We start from the raw sequence: 21,263 nt of genomic DNA, 5'->3' as shown, positions 1-21,263 counted from the left end.
TAAACACACTAAAAATCAAAAACCATTGATCAATTCATGTTAGGAAGCCCTGGTTTCTGCATTTGGACTTATACTTGTCAAGTCACTGTTGATAAACATTACATACCACTTATCCCTTCTGACAATTCTACATTAAAAATCTAATTAACTAGAAAACCATGCTCAGTTAAAATCCACAAGACAGAAATAAATAATAGCTAACTAGTCTTTTAATTTCAATCACTCAAATTGAATTACATAAAGCCAATCTCTGGTCCCTTTATAGATACACATTTCTTGCTTCTCTCTGTTTTCATTTTTATTTCTTAGTACCAAAGTAACGCTGATAAATTTACGAAACGAAGGCCCAAATAGATAACACCACGGCCATAATTCTAGTTCCATCCAATTTTTCTGATAAAGATCAAGGCTAAAACAGGAACAACAGGCAAATCTCAGAACACTGACCATATTAGAGAAAAGAGAAGAAACTACAAGAATCAGCCCCACTTCACCAATGGTGTGAATCAGCCATCATATACTTGCCCATATCAAAACCATGAGAAAAGACACCTTCCCTAGCCCAAAGTCATGCATCTATTTTTTCAAACCCTTTCACTCTCCGCTACTGAAAAGTCCCCATATTGTAGCACAGCTTGTAATTAGTGATCGATACACTGCCAAATCTATGACCCCTGAAAATGTTTCGCTTTTGATAACATTCTGAACAGCAAACTCTGTCAAGGAAATCACCAATCCATATCCAGCAGATCCACCAATGGTGCAGATTAACCCGGTTGCATGTTTTCCATCTGAGACTCCGTGAGAAAGGGAGTTGGCTTGAAGCAATAGGAGGGTGGTGGAAATTGTGACAAGAACCATGGAGTTGACAATATAAGCATTAAACTTCTTTGAGTTGAGAAAGAAGGAGAAGATGGCATTGAAAGACAACTAAGATATACAAATGAGAGAAAAAGTAGAAACAGGAATGTACAAGAGACCAATAGAATGCAAAAGGGAGTATGCAGCCACTAGTAGACCAAAGAAGACATAAATTCCTCCAAGACTCAGGAAGCTGGGGGTCTGGAAAGGACAGAATTTGATAATCTGTTCGTGGTAGGATTATTATTTATATCCTTGTATGCTGATGAGTTGGTGTAGCAAGGAGGATTGGAAAGCCTATAAGTTGCACCAGTGTTCCCATCCATTTGCTCTTTCCTACATTTTCATAGTAAAATCTTACTAATATTGTTGCCCCTGCCTCGCCGGAAAGAACCATGAGTGAATGCATAGCTACTCGAATCCACCATTTGTAGTTTCTGGTGGGTTGAGACCCTTGGAAACTTTCTTCACTAGATCCCTGAACTGATAAGAATACAACATAGATAAATACAAGGATTGGTCATAAATAAACAGTGTGTAATTCACAAATGATTGTCTTGTATGTAGTCTGATTTTTGTAAAATTTAATAAATAGCACTTACCAACAATCTCATCTGTATATTAAGACTCATAGAGCTGTTGAAGAGAAAGTGTTACATCTATATTTTTCTTTGCCGGGAAGTTGAAAATGTTGTATGTAATTGGCTTTATCAAGTACTGTGAATCTCATTTAACGGATGAATTTATATTTCCCGAGTGCAGCGCAATAGAGTGGTAGAGTTGAAATGAACTTCTCGAGTTTCTATTACCTCTTCTGTATAATTTACATGTGAAACCAATCCAACATACATACACACAAACAGACATACAGACATATACACACACACACATAGACATACATACATACAGACATACATGTACACACACATACAGACATACACACACACCATACGTACTAACATTACATACATGCATGCATACATACGTATACATACGCACATGCACAAACACACACATACATAATAAAATCCGGATTTGATTTATTAGAATAGAAACTGTGTATGTCTGACTATTAGTACACAAACAAATCAAAAGAATAAAAAGAACCCTATGGCCAAACAAACAGAGTACCGTATCATGCATACATGTACATGACATGACATGAATGATGAAGTAGACAATGAAAATCATGTTTTTATGTATATATATATATATATATTAAACTTTCTTGGCTGAATCTTGATGAGTGAAGAAAAGGAGGCCAGGGAAGTTGGGGTTGTAGTTGATAATCTAATATGTGAAGATTAACCAAACTCACCCATCATCATCATATCGAGTTGCACTTCTCTATGAGTTTCTTCTCCCATGATCTCAAACGTCCATACAAGAAGAAACACCAAAGGCATGATTATATATAACCCCTCATGTTGAAAATTTGAATGCAGTTGGGTATATGAATATGTGGATGTGGATTATCTAACACAAAATATAGACATATCAATCTGAAGAAATATGCAAAATCATATTCGTATATAGTACGCTGATGGAATGTCATATCATAGTTGTTGTCACATCAGGAATGAGTCCCTACTGAAATATTGTGTCAAGAATTTCTTATATTGACAATTTCCCTACAACTGGCAATAATCTGCATAATCTTCAAAACAATGAAACAAAGAGCCTAAACTCATCCACTTTCCTTTTGTTTTTATCTTGGTTTCGTCCGCAGAAGCCATTTAACTCACCGAAAACTACAACCTTCTGTTTATATATGACAACACCATCTAGCTCTTCAACATATATATAACTATACGTAAGCTTCATATCTTAATTTGCTGTGATATGGTCGGTGGTTATTATCAAGTTCCGAACAAAATCTTTGGTGGTTGTAATTGAGTTTGAGTTCCACATAAAATCTTTGGCGTGGATAATTTATATGTTTTTCTTGTCCAGCTGCTTCAAAGTAAGGAGAGCAAGGAGAGGGGGAAAAAAAAAAAAATCAGCTTGGAGTCCAAGGGTGTTGCCGTGCTAATCATTTTGGTTTTACGCTAGCTTACATTTTCCTACTCATTTCCAACGTAATATCTAGCTTTCAATTTTCCACACTTGGAAGTGTTTAATCGATTTTTTCACATTTGTTGTAAATTGTAATTTTGGTGGAAAATTTGTTCCGTTAAGAAAATGAACTTCTTAGTTAACTTGAAATGTTCATTCGGATATTTATTTGTTGTTAACTTGAACAGATTATTTTTTATCCAACCTTATAATAAATTCTCACAACTTGTACTCATTTCAAGAAAATTTAAATCAACACCCTTATGTTAGGTCAGTTTTACACCAACGTCTTCGCATGTTCGGAAATTACAGAAACAAAAAATGAGGGATTTTCTACACTTTCCCAAAATTCAGAGGCCCAACTTAAACACTCGGGATTTCATATGCTTTATAATCGGCAAAACAATTTGACAATAAACAAATTGCATTAGTTATGAATATTGAATTTGATTGTTGCAGATAACAACTCTATATCACAGAAACTTATACATTTGCTTAAATGATTGAGTAAAAAAATGGTAAGCCAAAAATATATAGCAACGGGCGCAATATTACAAAAATTTCCTCCCTATCTTTCCCGGTCCTTGCAAACTTCCCAAGGCAAATCCAAGATCCATCTTCAGCTTCCTCTCAGAAATGAAGTCCTTTCTCTTCAAAAACTGTTGGAAACACTATCTTCATAAGGTAGACCTGCAAGCAACTTTTTCCAAGTGCACCTTATTTTATTCTTTCTATATTTGCACATCCAACAGAGTTATATCTCTATTTTAATTGTACTCGGGATCCTGCTTTCTCAGGCCTGCAACAGTAACAAGCATTATTAATGTTTAGCTGCAACGAATAACAAATCAAGCTAAAGCTTTGGAACTGCTTAAACAAGGGTGTCATGACAAAATGTTTGTGCAATATGCAACATTCCACACATAAATAGAATCTTAGAGCCTGACAGCAGAAAAGCATTTACCGTTGAATGAGGGATCTGAAGAAGAATGAAAGAAAAGCAATACAAACAGGTAAAAATTGCAACCCCAGCAAGGAAATTGTACAGCAGTTTTTGATTGTCTTTTACAGGTATGAAGACTGATTTAAGTGTATTGGTTAACTCAAAAAGCCGATGAGATACCTGTAAAAGCAAGTAAAAACATCAGCATAAAGCCATCAAAAAAAAAAAAAAAAAAAGATGAAAGATTGATAAGCACTTTTGCTTCTCATAATATAATGGTTAATAAAATATCTGCTTACTAAAACATAAATGGCAGTTGTGAGCATGAAGTTGAGCATCGGATATTCTGGAATGAAAGAAAGAAGCCATTTTGGCTGTCCATTTGGTATGTTAGATCTGCACAAGAAAGACAATTTTAGTTTGAAATGAAATTGCATGCGTGCATGTGTATATGTGTGTGTACTCTCTATCGGTTCTAGTTCTTACACCCAATACCTCTGTAGCAGTTGGAGAAAGAAAAAAGTGGTGTTAAAAGAAAAAATACTCCACTGTCTTTTGCAAATCCTTAAAAGTAGAAATGCTTTCAACATCAAATATTAATTCACTCCTAGGAAGAATAAATGTGAAAATAAGTACTCGAAAACGGAAAAAGGAACTAAAGGTGAATCGCACTAATCATGACATGAAAAATACAGCAAGAGAATAAATGAAAATATAAAAAAATGGAAAAGCGAACATACCTCAACCAAATATGGAACTGTGAAATATAGGTCTCCAAAGTAATCTTGCCAAGCCACCTAGTTATAGAACATTGAAATGAAGAGAAAATCACCAAAACAAACTATAATTTAACAACTCATTAACCAGGAAAATGAAGCTTATTTTCATGGATGGAAAAGTTTATCTTCCAGGTAAAATTACATACGCGAAGAGAGTTATAGAGAAGCTCCGAAACTGCTGAGTAAAATTCCGCAAGCTTATATAAACACTGAAACCAGGAAAAAGAAGATATGCATGTCAATGGAAATGAAAACAAAAAATTCACAAAAGGAAACACGACACTGTAAAAACTTCATACAAAGAATAAAACTAGTCTTTCACACATACGTTATGGGAATCCATGATGTGTAAGGATGGAACTTGTTATATGTAACCTTGTCCAGCTTGTAAATATACTCGTACCACATATAACCAACCTGATGAGGGGAAAAAAAAAAAGAAAAAAACAAAAAAAATCAACATGTGGTCAATCTGCAAGCTCGAAACTGAAAGAGGATAGCATTATTTGTAAGCCAATGGTACTATACTGTGGTTGGAGAAAATGCAACTTACAAATAAGGAAACAGAAAATATGGCTGTTTTGATTGAAACTCTCCTTTTGGCTTCAGATTCCTCCAATTTCTCCATCCACTTCTCAACCTAAGATAATAATAAATATGTTATAGATTAGTAAACGTATCATATGAGCAAAACATATTAGATGGGTAAATAATCCAAGATTTACATTAGGATGGAAATAGGCATATATCATTCCTACGATCCATATATAGCGATCGAGTCCAGATCTGAAATGCCACTCATGAAGTCGAGGCAGGTCAGGCTTTGCTGGATCAGTATACCCTGCCACATAAAAGTGAACAACAAACAAATATGAAATTAGATATATGGATGTAAGCACAATAGGAATACATTTTATAAATTTAATAATTGAATTTTTGCTATACTTGTCAGCTTAAAGTATCATTTGTGATATATTTTTATGATATCCTTAAGCAGAAAGTAAAAGGAAATATGTATTAATATGCACACACAACATCTACATGAAAACATATGGTACCAATCTTTCATGGGACGAGAATTTTTCAATCTTTTAACAACAAAAACAATAAGATAACTGAAGGACTACTTGATTCCATGAAATAACAATAAAATGATGCAATACATCATGATGATGGTAATAACGATGACGGAAACACAAGAAAATTCGTGAATATACTTGCTAAGTTTTACAAAAAATATAAACATAATGATAAATCGAATTCAAAACTAAAAGGCTGCATAGGTTACTGACCTAAAAACAATGTCAAGGGCCGCCAGACTATATCAAAGACTCCAGGAATTTCCCAAACCAAGATAACCACAAGAAAGCATGCAATAATCTTCACAGCCATCACCGAGCTGATCTCATTATACTTGTTAAATATACCAAGGGCTCCATACACCATCAAAGTAAACAGCGTGTGCATTGGACATATATAGTACAACATATAGTCATTGTTAAGAACAATACAGCAGAGTGCTACAAAGAAATTTAGCCGCCACATCATCTGTGTTGAAAAATTCAGTACAAGCAACTCAAATTACTACCATGCTAATATTATTATTACTGTAGTATTCCACACTGTTACATAATAGAATAAAATACAAATAGTAAAAGTACTCACCTGAGCAAAGCGTGCAAGGCTAAAATCTTTTTTAATGTAATAATAGGAAAAGTTTCCAAATCCAGTCATCCAAACATATGCAGCAATGAAGACTCGTATTGCATTGTATATCTCAGTTGCAGCAAAGTAGTGGTACATTAAAAATAGCACCTGTCAACAGAAAGAAATGTAATGAAGCAATTCCAACAAACTCCATATAGAGAATCATGATAAAAAAAATAAAAACTCTGCACAAAAATTTTGAATATCCAGCATATGTTTGCGAACTGACATGAACCAAAACTTGCTAGCTTAAAATATGCTATATGTCCTCTCTAAGTTTCACATAAATGATATTCCCAATAGCAATTATCATGAATTCCCAATAAAGCCAAAACCACATCAGTAACATTTAAGGATAATTTATGCATGTCATGGCCAGATGATTTTTTTATTATTTTTTTTTTTTGGACAAACATGGCCAGATGATTTTGTGGCATAAAAATATGTTAAAAGAAAAAAAGATATGAAGATAGCAGGTTGTGAAAGTAGGATCAGAGCCTCCAGAGACAGAAACCAAAAAAAAAAAAAAAAAAAAAAAAAAAAAAAAAAGAGCATTCATTCCACACAATTCTGTTTCAAACAAAGCTAAGCACCTTCTTTATCAATATTGTTATGAATAATGGTACTTGCCTGCATCCATCCCTTCCATTCCTCCGTCTGATGGCGATTAAGATAAAGGATGGATTTTCCAGTGAATGTTGATCTATCAGCATGTTTCTTCAAAGAAGTCATTGCTGAAACTATGATGAGAAGAAGGTAGAGAAAGATGAAAAGGTCACGATTGTAGTTCTGTCCAAAGGAAAAACCATAAAACATTTATCAATACCAATAATATAAACATCAGCTCATTGTTTTTAACAATACCCCCATCCAGTAACATTTCTATGTAAGGAGATACAGTAACTTGAAAATAAAAATTCTTTTACGAACACCCAGGCATATGACATAATTGACACATGTAAATGCTGCTATATTGTCTATCTGAATTAAAACTATAAATATGAACTCTGTCACATAAATAACTTTTTTTTTTCTTTTTTTTTGGGTGAATACATAAATAACTTATTTAAGCATGAAAAAGAAAACTTATTTAAGCACCTCTTAAAAAAGCTAATCCAAGATAAAGGAATCATGGGGATGAAAAGAAATAGAACCAGAAAGTGGAACAAGCATACCTTTGTAGATTGTCCCAGTATAGTTGTGCGGTCACTTATATAGAAGTAAAACATAATTGCCCCAAACTCAGACCTACATAATTATTTCTTTGATTGTAAGAAGGTAATTATCACTGTTATGTCTTCTACCTTCATATTCAAAGTAACAGTGACTTACATTGCTCTAAGAGTTGCTCGATTTTCTAGTAAGAAAGAGTCCTCCAAAGTCAGAAACCTAGACATTCATGAGGCCAAGAAGGTTAGAAAGACTTCTAATCACACGATAAAGATGGAAATTAATAAAGATATAGCATAGCATGAAAAGTAACCTAATTAAATTTGCTTTAATGGACGAACTATGAAACTTTGCAGATGCTGATCTTGTGAGACCTCCTTCAATCAAAACAGCACGATCATCGTCCTTGATTGTCTCCTCCCCCAATTCAACCAGATTAATATCTGAATGACTGCAATGAGGAAACTCAATTGTTCAGCACCAGAGACAAGTTCAATGAAACTCCATATTTTCTTTAGCTTCATGTTACTCCATATTAATTACTACACGTTCTCTTGCAAAATAATTTATATCGGTTTTCAGTTTCTGTTTATTATTTTTATTTCAATTAAAGCTAACAACAGGAGGGAGTTTCCATATTGACACTGACGCAGGTCCAATAATGTCATGAAGTACACAAAATAGGAAGACAAAGATTCTTTCTTGACAAACTTGAAAGGAAGCCTAAGTGGACTACGTATAATTGAGAAGGCAAAAAATTCCTAGCTAGCTGCTGTTTCAAAATATAATCCATTCTTCATTACTTTGCAAACAAAATAAATCATCTCATAAATTTAAATTGGTTCAAACATATATATATATATACACCAATGTAAATTAAGGAAACTTCCAGTTTTTGCAACTTGGAAACAAACGACAGTAATGATGCATTTCTCCAATAATCTTATTCTCTTATCACAGGTAGTTTCCAAAGAGGAGCATCAGACGAGAATCAATTTATCTTTCATATCCTTTTTTTCTTTCTTCTTCTTTTTTTTTTTTTTTTTTTTTTTTTTTTTGAGAAAAAAAAATGTAATAGTTTTAAGCCAAGTGATGAAGATTATTTCACCAAATATTGAAGATAATCTTGATTCAATAAATCCATACTTCATGATGTTAAATGGAAGAAACTTACACTTTGGGAGGAGATGAAGATTTCTTATATTCCAAGTACTCCGAATAAATCCATGCGACAAAAATTGGGATGATTCCAAGCAAAAATGACACCTGGGACACAAAATCTCATTAATTTATGTCAGGTCAGAACATAAAAGAAGCATGCTACACAATCAAATAGAAAGAAGAGGGCATGCAAAGGGAGAAGCTTGCATCATTAAACTGATAGCAGAAAAAATCTGCAAAGAATTTTGCATTTCTTTGATAAAATTAAAGGAAAAAAAAATCATCCTATGTATTCAACAGATTAATTGGCATTCGGGAAAACTAATATCATATAAGTACTTTCTCAAATTAAAAAAAAAAAAAAAAAAAAAAAAAAAAAAAGGAAAAACTAATTTTATCTATAGAATAGAATCGTGAACCTTTTATGAGATATTGCGAAAAATCCCAGATATTTGAAAAAGATCTTATTTCTTTCTCATTGTTATAAGAGAATATACATAACAACTATATAGAGTCGATAGTCTGCCAACCCAATCTATTTTCCAAGTTGGCTCTCTGTTTGGAAAATAAGGTATGAAGCAAGAACCTTCCCATTAGTTCTTCTAAACCTCTAAGTTAAATCTCCATTTTGTTACCATAAATACAATAAATATTGATAAAATAATTGTGAAAGTATACAATCTCCTGAAAAAATAAAAAATAAAAAGATAAAAAAAATTGAAGCCATACCCATGCATACATTTCTCTTTCCAGCAAAAAGATTTTAATATGGTTCACAATAAGATGAAACGACCAACGAAGATGATTTAGAGCCAGATCACAAGCCAGTATTAATATTGTAGTTCTCAATCAGCTAGTGTCACTACGCTCAGTGGGAAGAAGATCATTTCCAGTATCAGATTTTCCAACTTAATCTAATCTCTCAACTAGTTTGATTCAACGAATCCTAAATTTTACCAACATACATACTTGCTGAGATAGGGCTGCCAGAGTTACTATTGTAGACAAGTAGAAATTCACTATCAACACTTAATAAGACACACCTGGGTAATACTCATACTCGCTGTTCTCTTCCATGAACTCATACTTAAAAAAATAAAATAAAATAAAATATCAATTTACGAAGCTTGTAGAGATCTGAACACATTGCAAGAAGCAATTGCGTTGGCAATCCACTTCAGATCAAGAGCTTCACGACAAAGCAAATGCAGAACATCACAGATTACAGAGATCTTACAACAAAATTTCACAAGCAAAAGTTCAACCAAAGCAAATGAAACTCCTAATCATCCAATCAGAAATACAATAAACAATCAAATTAGAAACCGCACACCTGACCAGGCGAAATCGGCCCAGAATCCACCATTTTCGATCCCGCGAAACTGCCTCAAAGCTGAAAAGCCGGAACAAACGAACGAATTGAATCAACAAAAACCAAAAACGCATTACAATTACACCAAGAGAAAAAACAAATTACAAAAAAGGAAAAGTAAAATTACATATGCAGAGATCGTAGATCGATGCGAGAAGTACCTGTGAACCGTTATACAGTAAATCCAAAGGACATTGACATAAATATCATCAGAAGAAGAGGAAGTAGAGAAGGAAACCCTAGCCAGAGATCGAGGACAGAGAGAGAGAGAGAGAGAGAGAGAGAGAGATTGAAGAAGATGAAGAAGAAGGAGGAGAAGGTGGTTTAATGCGTTTGCTTAAAGAATAGAGAAAATGTCGGAAGGTACGTCCCTCTCACTCTCTCTGTTTGCTGAGCGGTTGGACTATGATTTGTTGTTGTAAAATGTTAATCTTTCTTAATTTCTTTCCTTCTTTGTTTATTGCTTCCTTTGCTTTCTTTTTGCTTGTTTGTTGCGCTTTTGTTTTCCGACTACACACTGTGGAATTTTTTTTTTTTTCTCTTTTTTAATATTAACATTTTTGTTTTTTTGTTTTTTGAATGATTATTAGCAAATAATTTTATTAGACGCTGATTTGCTCGGGATTTGGGAGTTGGAATTCCTATTTTTATACCTTTTTTTCTATTTTTATGATCATTACTCGCTTAGGTGGTGAACTTATTTTCTGACCACTTTCATTCCACATTCTTATCTTGTTTGAAATCAATTATGAATTATGGATTAGTTTGAAAATTATTTATCCTATTTTTTTCAAAAATGCTTGTTAGAAAGTGTTGACATAAAAATCAAAACCATGCAAATAAACATTTTTCTACTTCTCAAAAGCTTCTTTTTTTTTCTTTTTTTTTCCCATAGCTAAATTTCAAACAAACCCTAAATCAACTAAAATCAAATGGCATTTGAATTTAATCAAAGAAAAGAAAAGACCACCAATATTCATAAATAAAAATTAAAATTATAAGAAAACCGGTTGGATTAGAATTTCAATGGTGTGAATCTATCATGGTCCCACTTTTTTTTTTTTTTTTTTTTGGGAATAATCTATTATGGTCCCATTGGTCATTGAAATCAGCCACAACAGTTTGGATATGCTTAAGACTTTGAATAATAGCCGTTGATTAATATGAATTTTGTGGGTGAGTCTTGCTGAAATTATGACTTGTAATGGAAGTGATTGGAGTAAATTGGAAGCGGTGAGATTCTGCTGCTGCGTCTCAAAGTTGGGTACAGCTTAGAACTTGGAAGATGTCCATAACAAGGAACCACCTAATCCATTTTCATTTTTAAAAAAAATTTGGTACTAACGGGAAAAAAAAAAAAAAAAAAAGTGCTTTTTTTTTTTTCTTTTTGTTTTTTTTAAATGGAATTTACTTTTGGTCTTTGGACCTTGACATATTAACAAGAAGGAATTAAAATTGCAAATTCAACCATAATATTTCTGAAAATGATATCAGATCTGTCTTTGTTCGAAATTAATGAAATAAAACTTTAAATAAAATTTTACTTTTCGGTCAATTTTATTTATTAATAAAAAAATCCCCCTTCAATTGGTAAGAAATATTTTGTATGGAGTAAAAAATTTTTAGAAAATAATGGATGCACAAAATAATTATTCAAAATAAGATAACGAATCTATTAGGATTTGAAAAAAGTATTGAAACGTTGCATTTTGATGGATGACTTTCTGTAATCTGAACTGTCTTTATGTAAATCAAAATTGGATGTATCTTTATTTATTTATTTATTGGTAAGGCACTTGCTTTTTTAATACTGAAATGGAAACAAATTAACTTCTTGTGCCATTTATAGGGTTAAAATCTCCTTTATTAATTATTACCTATAACGTTATTAATTAATTAATTTGGGTTTCATAGTTAATGTTCTTCTTTTTATTGAAAGAAAAGCGTTCTTTTTTTTTTTCTTTTTTTTTTTTTGTTTGGACAGAAGTAAATACCAAGATGAGACTTGGAATTAATGAGGACCTTTAATAAAAGAGGGCAGTCATTTCACAAATAAAAATGTAATTGACAACACTCAACTCTTAACAAAAAATAACATTCTAATATGTATAGCCAAACAAATTTTTATTCTATATATTTAAAGATGGTTGATATTTAAGAAGAAAAATACACACTCCATCACGTTGATATCATGATATCTAAGCTTTGTGCATGCACAGTCTGTTTTCCGGCTATCAGAAGACTAACGGAATATTTTCATTAATTCCTAAACTAATATATGTCACTTATAATGGACTCTCTGTTTGGATCAAATCATTTCCCAAGTGCCAAGACTAAGAATATATTAATGGAGCTATATAGCTAGAAGAATAGTAATTAATAAAGAAACTCAAACCAATAATTATCTTAAAAAAATTAAAAAAAAATAAAAACATACACTTTGCGTATTGATCAACACATTCTTCGAGATAATTAATTATTGAACATGCTAATCCTCTATACAATTAGTTAAGGTAATAATATATACAAGGCAAAACTTATAGATATTGATAACCAGTACTGTATTATATGTTGCATGCCATATCATAGTGCATATATACTATATACATATATATATATATATATATATATATAACTACATTACAAGAACAAGATAAGGTAGTTAAAAAAGGTTCATAGCAGACTGATTTCGTGACCAGATCAGAGTGAGTATCAAAGTACACATAATCACGGGAAGTTGTTGTATTGTAGTCACTTTTTTGCTTGCTTATCTTGAGGTATAAGACTAAGCGTATCTACAGATACAATAATAATATTTTTTTTCCTGAAATATATATATATATATATATAAAATAAAGAGTTTATATAAAAAAAAAAACTATAAATGATAGTTATTTATACTTATTAGATCACCCTTATATAGATTTGATGATTATTCATAATCTTTTCTCATGATATATTTTTTTGATTTTTTTTTATAATAATACTTTGCTAAGAATATATGTATAATAATTTTTTTTTTTTTTGGACTTGTATAATAATACTTTGGTTTGTTTAACCTGATTATGAGAACACTGATATATTATCCTATAATAAATGTATATTTTACAACAAATTTCAAAAAGCCTGCATAGTAGTGTCAAATTCTGGCCCAACCATGAACATATAGACGTGCCTAACAGGCTAACCTTTTGTTTTAGATAATAATTAAAACTAGCTAATTAAATTACTTAATGTTTCTGCAAAAGATTCTAAGCTCTCTTTAATTATTTTGTTAAAAATTTTATGTGCTGTTTAATTAATTAAAAAATATTGATTCTGACATGTGATGATAAAAAAGGATAATATATAATATGAATATATATATATATATATATAAACAGCCGCATCATGTATTATGCATATTGTCACTGGTATTGAAATTCTGTTTGACATAAATTAGTTCGTAATCGAATGAAATTTTTGTGAATTACATCTTGATCTAAGCAAAAATTAACTACTTTCTCTCTTTTCTAGCTTTTCCGTTTGAAAAGTTTACATAATGAAATAGCAAAAATAATTATTATAGTTACAGGGATTTCTACACCGAAAATTAGGTAGATATTCTACATACATATATAATTCAAGAATCATCAATCTGAAAGATCTTGCTGACACGTGGCTTCTTGTTGCTGCACATATATAAAGACACGTATAATTGGTTTTTCAGATCTTATTATTGATAAAAAGTAGAAGGTTGAATTGGCCCCTAATTATAAGGGAAGGAGACGTGAAAGATAAGGGAAGTCAAGCACGATTCATACTTAATGATATAAATATATATAATAATTTTCTTTTATGTGGGAATCCTGAATAATTTTCCTTTTCTATTTTGTCTGTCTACAATATATATTATTAATCAATTTTATCAAAGATTTTTTGGATTATTATATATATATATATATATATATATTTTTTTCCCACAATTCTTGACATTCTTTCTGAATTCATCTAACACACCTTTTTAAAGATAGACGAGTAAATGTTTTTATACGTATAATGCTAAAAATATACACATTAATTAACAAAGTTAACTAATAACATATTAAGTTAACAAAAGGAACGAAATGAAACATAACAATACCTAAATAAACGGATGAGAAAAAAATTATATATATATACGTCTGAAATTATATAATATAAATAAATATTTACAAATTTAAATATAATGCTAAGCAATTATATAGTTTTATCCGATCGAAGCCCTGGGATTCTAAGAGAACGAGTACCACTTATTTGATGTGGCTCATCACAAGACGAGTACGCAATTATAGTATTGCGTTCAGTAGTCATTCATAGCCTGTTTTGTACTTTTAATTATATAGTAAAAAGGGACAAATTATTGCATTAATATTACTAGTTAGTCACATGTACTTTGAAAATTTATATGGTACTTTAGATAATATATCTGAATTATTTGATCCACTCAAAATAAATTTGTGTTTCCACAAAACAAAACTAAATAAAGATAAACCATATATATATATATATGCATATTCGCTCTGAGGCAAAAATGAAACGAAAAGCAATATTATTTTGGAAATTGAAGAATTATATCTATATCTATATATATATATATATATTTCTGTTTCTCTCCTTCAAAAATCCCAACGAGGATCTTTTTCATTGTCTAATTTATACAAACTCATGGCAAAGCATAAGCAATCCTCTAGGCCAAACACTAGGTTCTCTCTGAAAACTAGATACCCAAAGCTTATACATTGAAAAAAAGGGGAAAAACAATTTCACTTCTTGATTGAGCTATATGAGAACCGATATTCGAAGTGAAATATTTTTTTCTGTAATATTCTAAATAGTCCAGAAAAAAGAAAGAAAGATCATGTAAGTAAGAAAGCAAATAACCAAAGATGATGTAAATAAGCAAGCAAATAACCAGCCTAGGTAGCTAGTACACGTATATTATATAGATGTATTTACAATGATCAGAAAATTGAGTAGAGAGGGAGGTAGTCATATGGTACCTACGTACGTACGTTAAGGTTCATGTTTGAGGAACATGGAAGACGGAACCATGTCCTGCAAAAGTCCATAGTCAGGGATTTGATGATGATGATGATGATGATGATTATAATGGTGGTTAAGAGGGTTAACGTTTTGTTGTGAAAAGATAGATCCTGCAGCACCACCTTGTTGTTGGCTGTTCATCTGAAAAAGCATTTCCTGAGAGAAGCTCGAAACCGATGTCGGTGTCGTGAGCATCGAAGAATGGAACATTGCGGCAGCATTTCCTCGAAGCGTCGCCGGGATCGGGTGGTTGTGCTGACCTTCGTAAGTTGTGATCACAGTGGATGGGTCCTGGAATGACCTCTCCACCCGTTTCTTCACTGTGCATTTCTGTGTGGTGCATCTGTAGTAGCTTCTGCAAAATGGCATATATCCAAAGTAATTTAATTTAGTTCAATTTGCTCAGAATTAGCAGATTTGGTATTATATTGTATTGTTTCATTTATGATCTTTTGGCAATCAACCCAAGAAGTTGTGCAGAAATTAAAGAAAACAAGCCGCATCAAAATTTTATTAATATTATTCTCTCACGATCCTTTCTAGGAAGAAATATAAAGAGAACTGAAAGGATATAAGCATACAAATGCAAAAACCCATCAAAAACAATAAACATGTTGTTCTTACTATAAGCTTTAGTTCAAGAAAGATGATTAATTTGTTGAAGCAATTAATTACCTTGGATATGGGCTATTTTTGACAGCTTTTTGTCCATATTTTCTCCATCTGTACCCGTCTTCCAGATGATCAACTTCACTCTTGGTCATAAAAGCAAATCGCGGCTCTTTTTGTTTTTTCTCTCCCTTTTTCTTTGCTAATTTGTTCCTGTAGTGTCAATTATATATATATATATATATATCAATTCCATAACCCATTCCCATTAAGATCATTAATGTCCAAAAAAAACAGGTTTTATATATCATATATATATATATATATATATATGTTAGATTTCAAAAGCAAAAAGATTTAAACGAACTTACACTTTATTCTTAGAGTTATCTGATCCACCATCATCCGAACCTTTTTGCTGGTTGCTATCTTTGTTACTCTTTTCGGAATCCTCTTCTAAACCAGCCTCAGTTGAAGAATAAGAAACAGAAGAGTTTGGAGTCACCGGATTCTCATGGCTAGCACCACTCAAATGATCTCCGAGATCGAACTGCTTCTGATTATTATTTCCTTCAATGGATGAAAAAACTTCAGACGACGAAGGCGAGAGACCGAAAGCCATCGCGATTGAATTGTAGTCCATGGCTGATCCAGCAGCTCCTTGCAAACAGTCAGTGAAGCTCGTGTATGAAGAAGGAGGATATTGATCAAACCCTTGTAGATTATTGTTGTTATAACCAGCACCCATCGATGATGAACCAGAAATGGGAGGAATATTTACTAGTTTTTGATTTTGACCATCGTCTTGGAATGGATCGTAGTAAAGGTCTTTGAGTTCATCAGACATGGAAGAAGGTATGAAAGGAAGTTATGAAGAAGAAGGGTTTGACAATAGGGAAGTTTTCTGTGCCGTTTCGTTTCAAGACTTCTACTTGGGTTTTCTTGTGTTTCTGAGTAATGAAAAATGTGGGTCTTAGAGTATTATATATATTGGAATTTGAAGAGAGAGAGAGAGAGAGAGAGAGAGAGAGAGAGACTGCAAGTTTGAATTGGACTTGCTATTATCACTTTATAAAGGAGGTCGACAACAACACCTTCCAATCACAGCACCAAAAAGTGCCTTCCCATATGGAAACATCTATAGTCCTTTGCTAATCTTATTCCATTTTGGAGACTATTTTGGTTTCACTCCTGCCTCTCTTTTTTTTTTTTTTTTTTATGAACTATACACAGATCCCCATATCTTTCTTTCTCTTTTTTTTTTTTTAAAAAGAAAAATCGTTATTCTTTTTTATGCATAATCCTTTTGGTTTTATTATGTGATGATGAGATTATTATATTGGTTTTCTTGCATGCATACCTTTCATCTTAGAGAATAGATATAGCATTTAAGTAATAATACGTGTACTTATAATTTGGTCTAGAAAGTGTGGTTAAGTAAAAGTTGTCAAGTCAATCTAATTTAATTTATTCAAAACACATGAATTCTACTCCTTACATAAAATAAAGAAAAGGACCAATCTCTTCCCTCACAGTGTAAGTATTTTCTTTTAACCTTTTTTTTTTTAAATGCCAAATTAATTAATTAAAAAAAAAAAACAAAATGGCCCGGTCTCCGTATTTTAAAAACTCTAAACCAAAAAAGGGTGCAAAAAATGGGGAAAAAAGAAAAAGTGGGGCGTGAAAGGCACGCGCAGAGGAAAGAAGTGGGGGAGAGAAGGGGTTTGAATGTTAAAGTGTATTTATTATAATAGCATAGGAAGAATAAAGATGCTGGCCGGGTTTGGTGTTTTGAAGGAGGAAGGAGAAGGAGAGGAGAGAAGTCAACGAAGACTAGTGCAAAAGGGAAAGCGACCGAACAAAAAGCGTTGTTGTTGTACTGGGCATATATGAGAGAGAGGGGAGAGAGAGAGAGAGAGAGAGAGAGAGAGAGAGGAGGAAGGAAGGGTTATAATATAAAACAGGTGGTGGTGGTGGTGATGATAAATGTGGTGCTGGTTGGAGGGGTCAATCATTCAAACATTTACACAAGCAGATAGAGTGCGATTGTGTTAAAATTTGTGTAGCTTTTAAGAGATAGATCGAATATTAGGTCGACACGTATTGTTTTGGACTGGCACCGGCATTTGACCGTAGCCGACATGGGCGATACAGCAACGTGACCCCTTGGCTTCTCTCTCTCTCTCTCTCTCTCGCTCTTTCTCCCTCTGCGGCTTAAATTAATAAATTTTTTTTAACATAAAACAACAAATAATTAATGGCCTACTCTGAATTCTTCTCCTGATGATGACAACCATACGTCACCTTTTCTATTCTTTTGTCTGCCTTCCCATTTATGTGACTCTCCAAATTTGTTGCACCTTTTTTTCTTTTTTTCTTTTTTCATTTCATATCCCTTTCCATTTTAATGCATTTTGCATTATTATTATTATTGAATTTATAATTCATTAAAATTGTCTACTGTTTACATATGGGACGACAAAAGTGTCACTCTTGTGCTGAAAAATTGTTCTTTATTATATATATATATATATAAAGTAAAAAGAATAAAAGAAAAAAATATTTTGCTTTTGGGACCAATTATTAGAATAAATAAGTGATAATAATAATAATGATAATTTCTTTCAATAATAATAACAATGACAAAATTCCTTTTTTTTCTTACTTATATATAAAGTTTAGGGAGGACCATGTCTTCAACCTATATCCTTAGACGTAAGAGGTATATATATTGAACCAATTTCGTTTAACATAAAAATTTTTATATTGATTTTTAACAAAGAAAAAAAAATCTTTTATATTGATATAGAGAAAGGCTTTTTTTTTAATTCTTCATATTTTGTTTTCCTGCTTCATACTTTTTAACTCTTACCTTGAATATAAGAATGTTTATATATTAATTATTAAGTATAGCAAAAAAAAAAAAAAAAAAAGGTTCAAAAATATGGTTCACATCATGATGGCTTAGCAGAAATTTGAGAATATTACTACCTATAAGACTATCGTACCAAAAAATTTATATACATGTATATATATATATAAGATATCTATAAGACTGGGGATAATCTTAGATCAAACAATAATTAAAAGTCAGTGATCCATCCCTTGTGGATAAAAGAAATGAATTATTTGCATTTGACTGATAAAAACTATTTCCTAGACCACATATCATAGTAAAAATGCAAGAAGAGGTCAAAAAAAATGAGAAAATTGTCCTTATGTGTGTGTATGTATATGGTAAAAGCACATGCCTTTGAAGATAGAGGTTAATGCGTTGTCCTCTTTCTAAGAAGCTACTCCAAAAACTAACGTTGATATTCGGATAGGAATTTGTCCTTATCTGTCAGAAATTTTCTGCAGGGGTAATGCCGGTAAAATTAAGATTACATATATACATATACAAAAATTATCTACTATACAAGATCCATAAGTTACAACGATATGTATTTCCAGTAATATTAAAGATATCAATAAATTTTAGTAATCTATCACGATAATAGAGCAAAATGATGTGTGTTTACTTTATTAATTGAAATTTTAATATCTCTTAATTAATAATAGAGCCAAGTGAATTTTTTAAATAATAAATATAATAAAAGTTGATAAAGATATTAATAGATTAGTTGGAATATCTGACATTATTTGTAACATTCTACTCCATAATTTTTGTAGACACTCGGTATATTTCAGCTCTTCATTTGTTGGAGGGAAGAAGCTAGGATATAAAAAAATCATGCTCAAAACTCAAAAATAGTGTTTCTTCGTGTTTATTTTTGGTCTATATGTGGCTCTTTCCCGTAATTTTGGTACATTACAAAATCATTACGCAAAAGTAAGAATGGTAAAAAAGAGTGGATACTTTGTGTCAAATGAAATGATGATGATTACATGTAAATATAGTGATTTGATTTTTTATTAGCTCAAAAATAGTGATTTGATTTTTATGGGATTTTGACATGAAAATCAACCAATCCACATGGATCCTAAGTTCCTGATCATGTGCCTGTGGCTCCCACTACTTGAGAGACATATGTGAGACCCACTTGATCAGAGGGTGGATATTAAACACTCACGTCTATTCCTTGTTCTTATCGTTTATGACCGCTTGTGACGAGACATCTAGACCGATGTCGAAGTTTGAAGTTTGACTTTTTTTTAAAAAAATATATATATTTTAACTGCCTATTCTGATAGAAAATTGCAAGCAATTTATTAATTTACTGAGTTTTTATTTCATAACAGAGATGGAATCTAGAATTAGAAGATGAAGAAAACGGCCTAGAACCAGCCATTCCAATGGGACATAAGCTATATAGTTTATTCTTGTGTCAGTCTTTAAGTATATAATTAAAAACCAAATGTTTAAAATTTGGTGATTTATCAGACAAGATATTCACAAAATGAAGGATTATTATTCTGTTACTGTAATGATGATCAACGTTGAACTCTAATCATACGGTTATATAACTTATAAAATGATTATTTAATTTAGATTTAGGACTTATTATGTCATTTGCTCTCACCAAAACCATAAATTAAGTGGTTAAGTAAATATCAAAATAATTTATATTATTTGTTTTTTTAATGCATATATATATATATATATATTCTCAAATTTCAAAAAAGGGATAATTTTCAAATATATAGAGTATTATTTAAAAAATTTACTCATAGAGCTGTATAATTAAATAAAAAAAAATATCAAAATTTATATCTTAGATGTTACATTGTGGAACTTAAATTGAAACAAAAAGAAATATGAAAAGGATAAATTAATAATAATTTTGAGGAATAAGAGAAATTACAAAAGGTGCAAACTAAAAGGGGATACATAAACAGTGTTGTTGAATTGCATGTGTACAAGAGCGACATAAACATCATGGGAAGATGTGGTTAAAGGTTGTCCTCGTATACCGACTTGTGTTGTAATTTGTGGAGAAAAGAACAAGTATTAGTTAAACGGTAGCCACTCCATTAATGGTGACTTTGCCAATCGATATATGTATATAATTTATATATAAAATAAAGTTGTCCATTCATATATGCACACATATACACCCACCATGATTAGAGGTTAAAAGCCTAAAGCCATGAATGTGACTGCTATATTACGTGTTTATGTGTCATGCTCTTTGAGGTGTATTTTTAGCTTATCAGTAGCCAATTTAGCTATCTACCATTACCAATTCTTCCTTCTTTCTAATTTGTTGTTTTTCTACCAAAAAATTTCGATTGAAACTTTTGAGCAGCTTTTCTGTCTTCTCAATGGTTAGCAGTAGGTTGGCCTGCTTCTTCTATAAAGACGAGCAAAAAAGAAAATGATGTGAAGTGAAATATGAAAACCTCAAGATATTATATGCTTGAAGAACGATGCATAATGAATATATATATATATATATATATATATATATATAATTTTATTTTTGACTTTACTTCTGTTTTTCTTTGCAATAAAAGTTCATGTATAGTACAAGACAATAACAAAATGACATTTTATATAAGACAATAACAAAATGACATTTTCTTATTCAGTATTTTAAAC

General features: G+C 31.5%; 3 protein-coding genes across 6 annotated transcripts; all 3 read right to left on the bottom strand.

The window, feature by feature from the left end:
• Positions 1–594: 594 nt before the first annotated feature.
• LOC107413328 (probable purine permease 6) lies at positions 595–2,228 on the bottom strand. The gene is made up of 3 exons (XM_016021253.2): positions 2,180–2,228; positions 1,172–1,344; positions 595–930 (listed from the first exon to the last, which is right to left on the bottom strand). The coding sequence occupies exons 1-3, from the start codon at positions 2,226–2,228 to the stop codon at positions 595–597; spliced, it is 558 nt and encodes a 185-aa protein (XP_015876739.2).
• A 1,094-nt stretch (positions 2,229–3,322) lies between these two features.
• Positions 3,323–10,565, bottom strand: LOC107413698 (protein REDUCED WALL ACETYLATION 3). Its single transcript, XM_016021719.4, has 17 exons — positions 10,210–10,565; positions 10,010–10,069; positions 8,690–8,781; positions 7,829–7,966; positions 7,678–7,734; positions 7,521–7,593; positions 6,976–7,134; positions 6,304–6,453; positions 5,931–6,186; positions 5,364–5,479; positions 5,192–5,278; positions 4,967–5,055; positions 4,785–4,847; positions 4,600–4,656; positions 4,159–4,255; positions 3,881–4,039; positions 3,323–3,715 (listed from the first exon to the last, which is right to left on the bottom strand). Exons 2-17 carry the CDS (start codon positions 10,040–10,042, stop codon positions 3,710–3,712), a joined length of 1,632 nt encoding a protein of 543 aa, XP_015877205.1. The 5' UTR covers positions 10,043–10,069; positions 10,210–10,565; the 3' UTR covers positions 3,323–3,709.
• A 2,832-nt stretch (positions 10,566–13,397) lies between these two features.
• Positions 13,398–16,771, bottom strand: LOC107404587 (WRKY transcription factor 71). Of its 4 annotated transcripts, XM_060816312.1 has the most exons (5): positions 16,093–16,771; positions 15,788–15,934; positions 15,235–15,467; positions 15,082–15,124; positions 13,398–13,719 (listed from the first exon to the last, which is right to left on the bottom strand). In XM_060816312.1, exons 1-4 carry the CDS (start codon positions 16,566–16,568, stop codon positions 15,090–15,092), a joined length of 891 nt encoding a protein of 296 aa, XP_060672295.1. In that variant the 5' UTR covers positions 16,569–16,771; the 3' UTR covers positions 13,398–13,719; positions 15,082–15,089. The 4 variants fall into 4 exon arrangements, with proteins under 4 accessions (XP_060672295.1, XP_060672242.1, XP_024924503.1 ...); XM_060816259.1 differs by having other exon boundaries at positions 15,082–15,467; positions 16,093–16,769; XM_025068735.3 differs by lacking the exon at positions 13,398–13,719 and having other exon boundaries at positions 14,592–15,124.
• Positions 16,772–21,263: the final 4,492 nt, after the last annotated feature.

Source organism: Ziziphus jujuba, chromosome 1 (assembly GCF_031755915.1).
Source record: "Ziziphus jujuba cultivar Dongzao chromosome 1, ASM3175591v1".
Classification (NCBI taxonomy): domain Eukaryota; kingdom Viridiplantae; phylum Streptophyta; class Magnoliopsida; order Rosales; family Rhamnaceae; genus Ziziphus; species Ziziphus jujuba.
The sequence above is the reverse complement of the archived record's forward strand: the minus strand, read 5'-3'. Positions and strand labels throughout refer to the sequence as shown.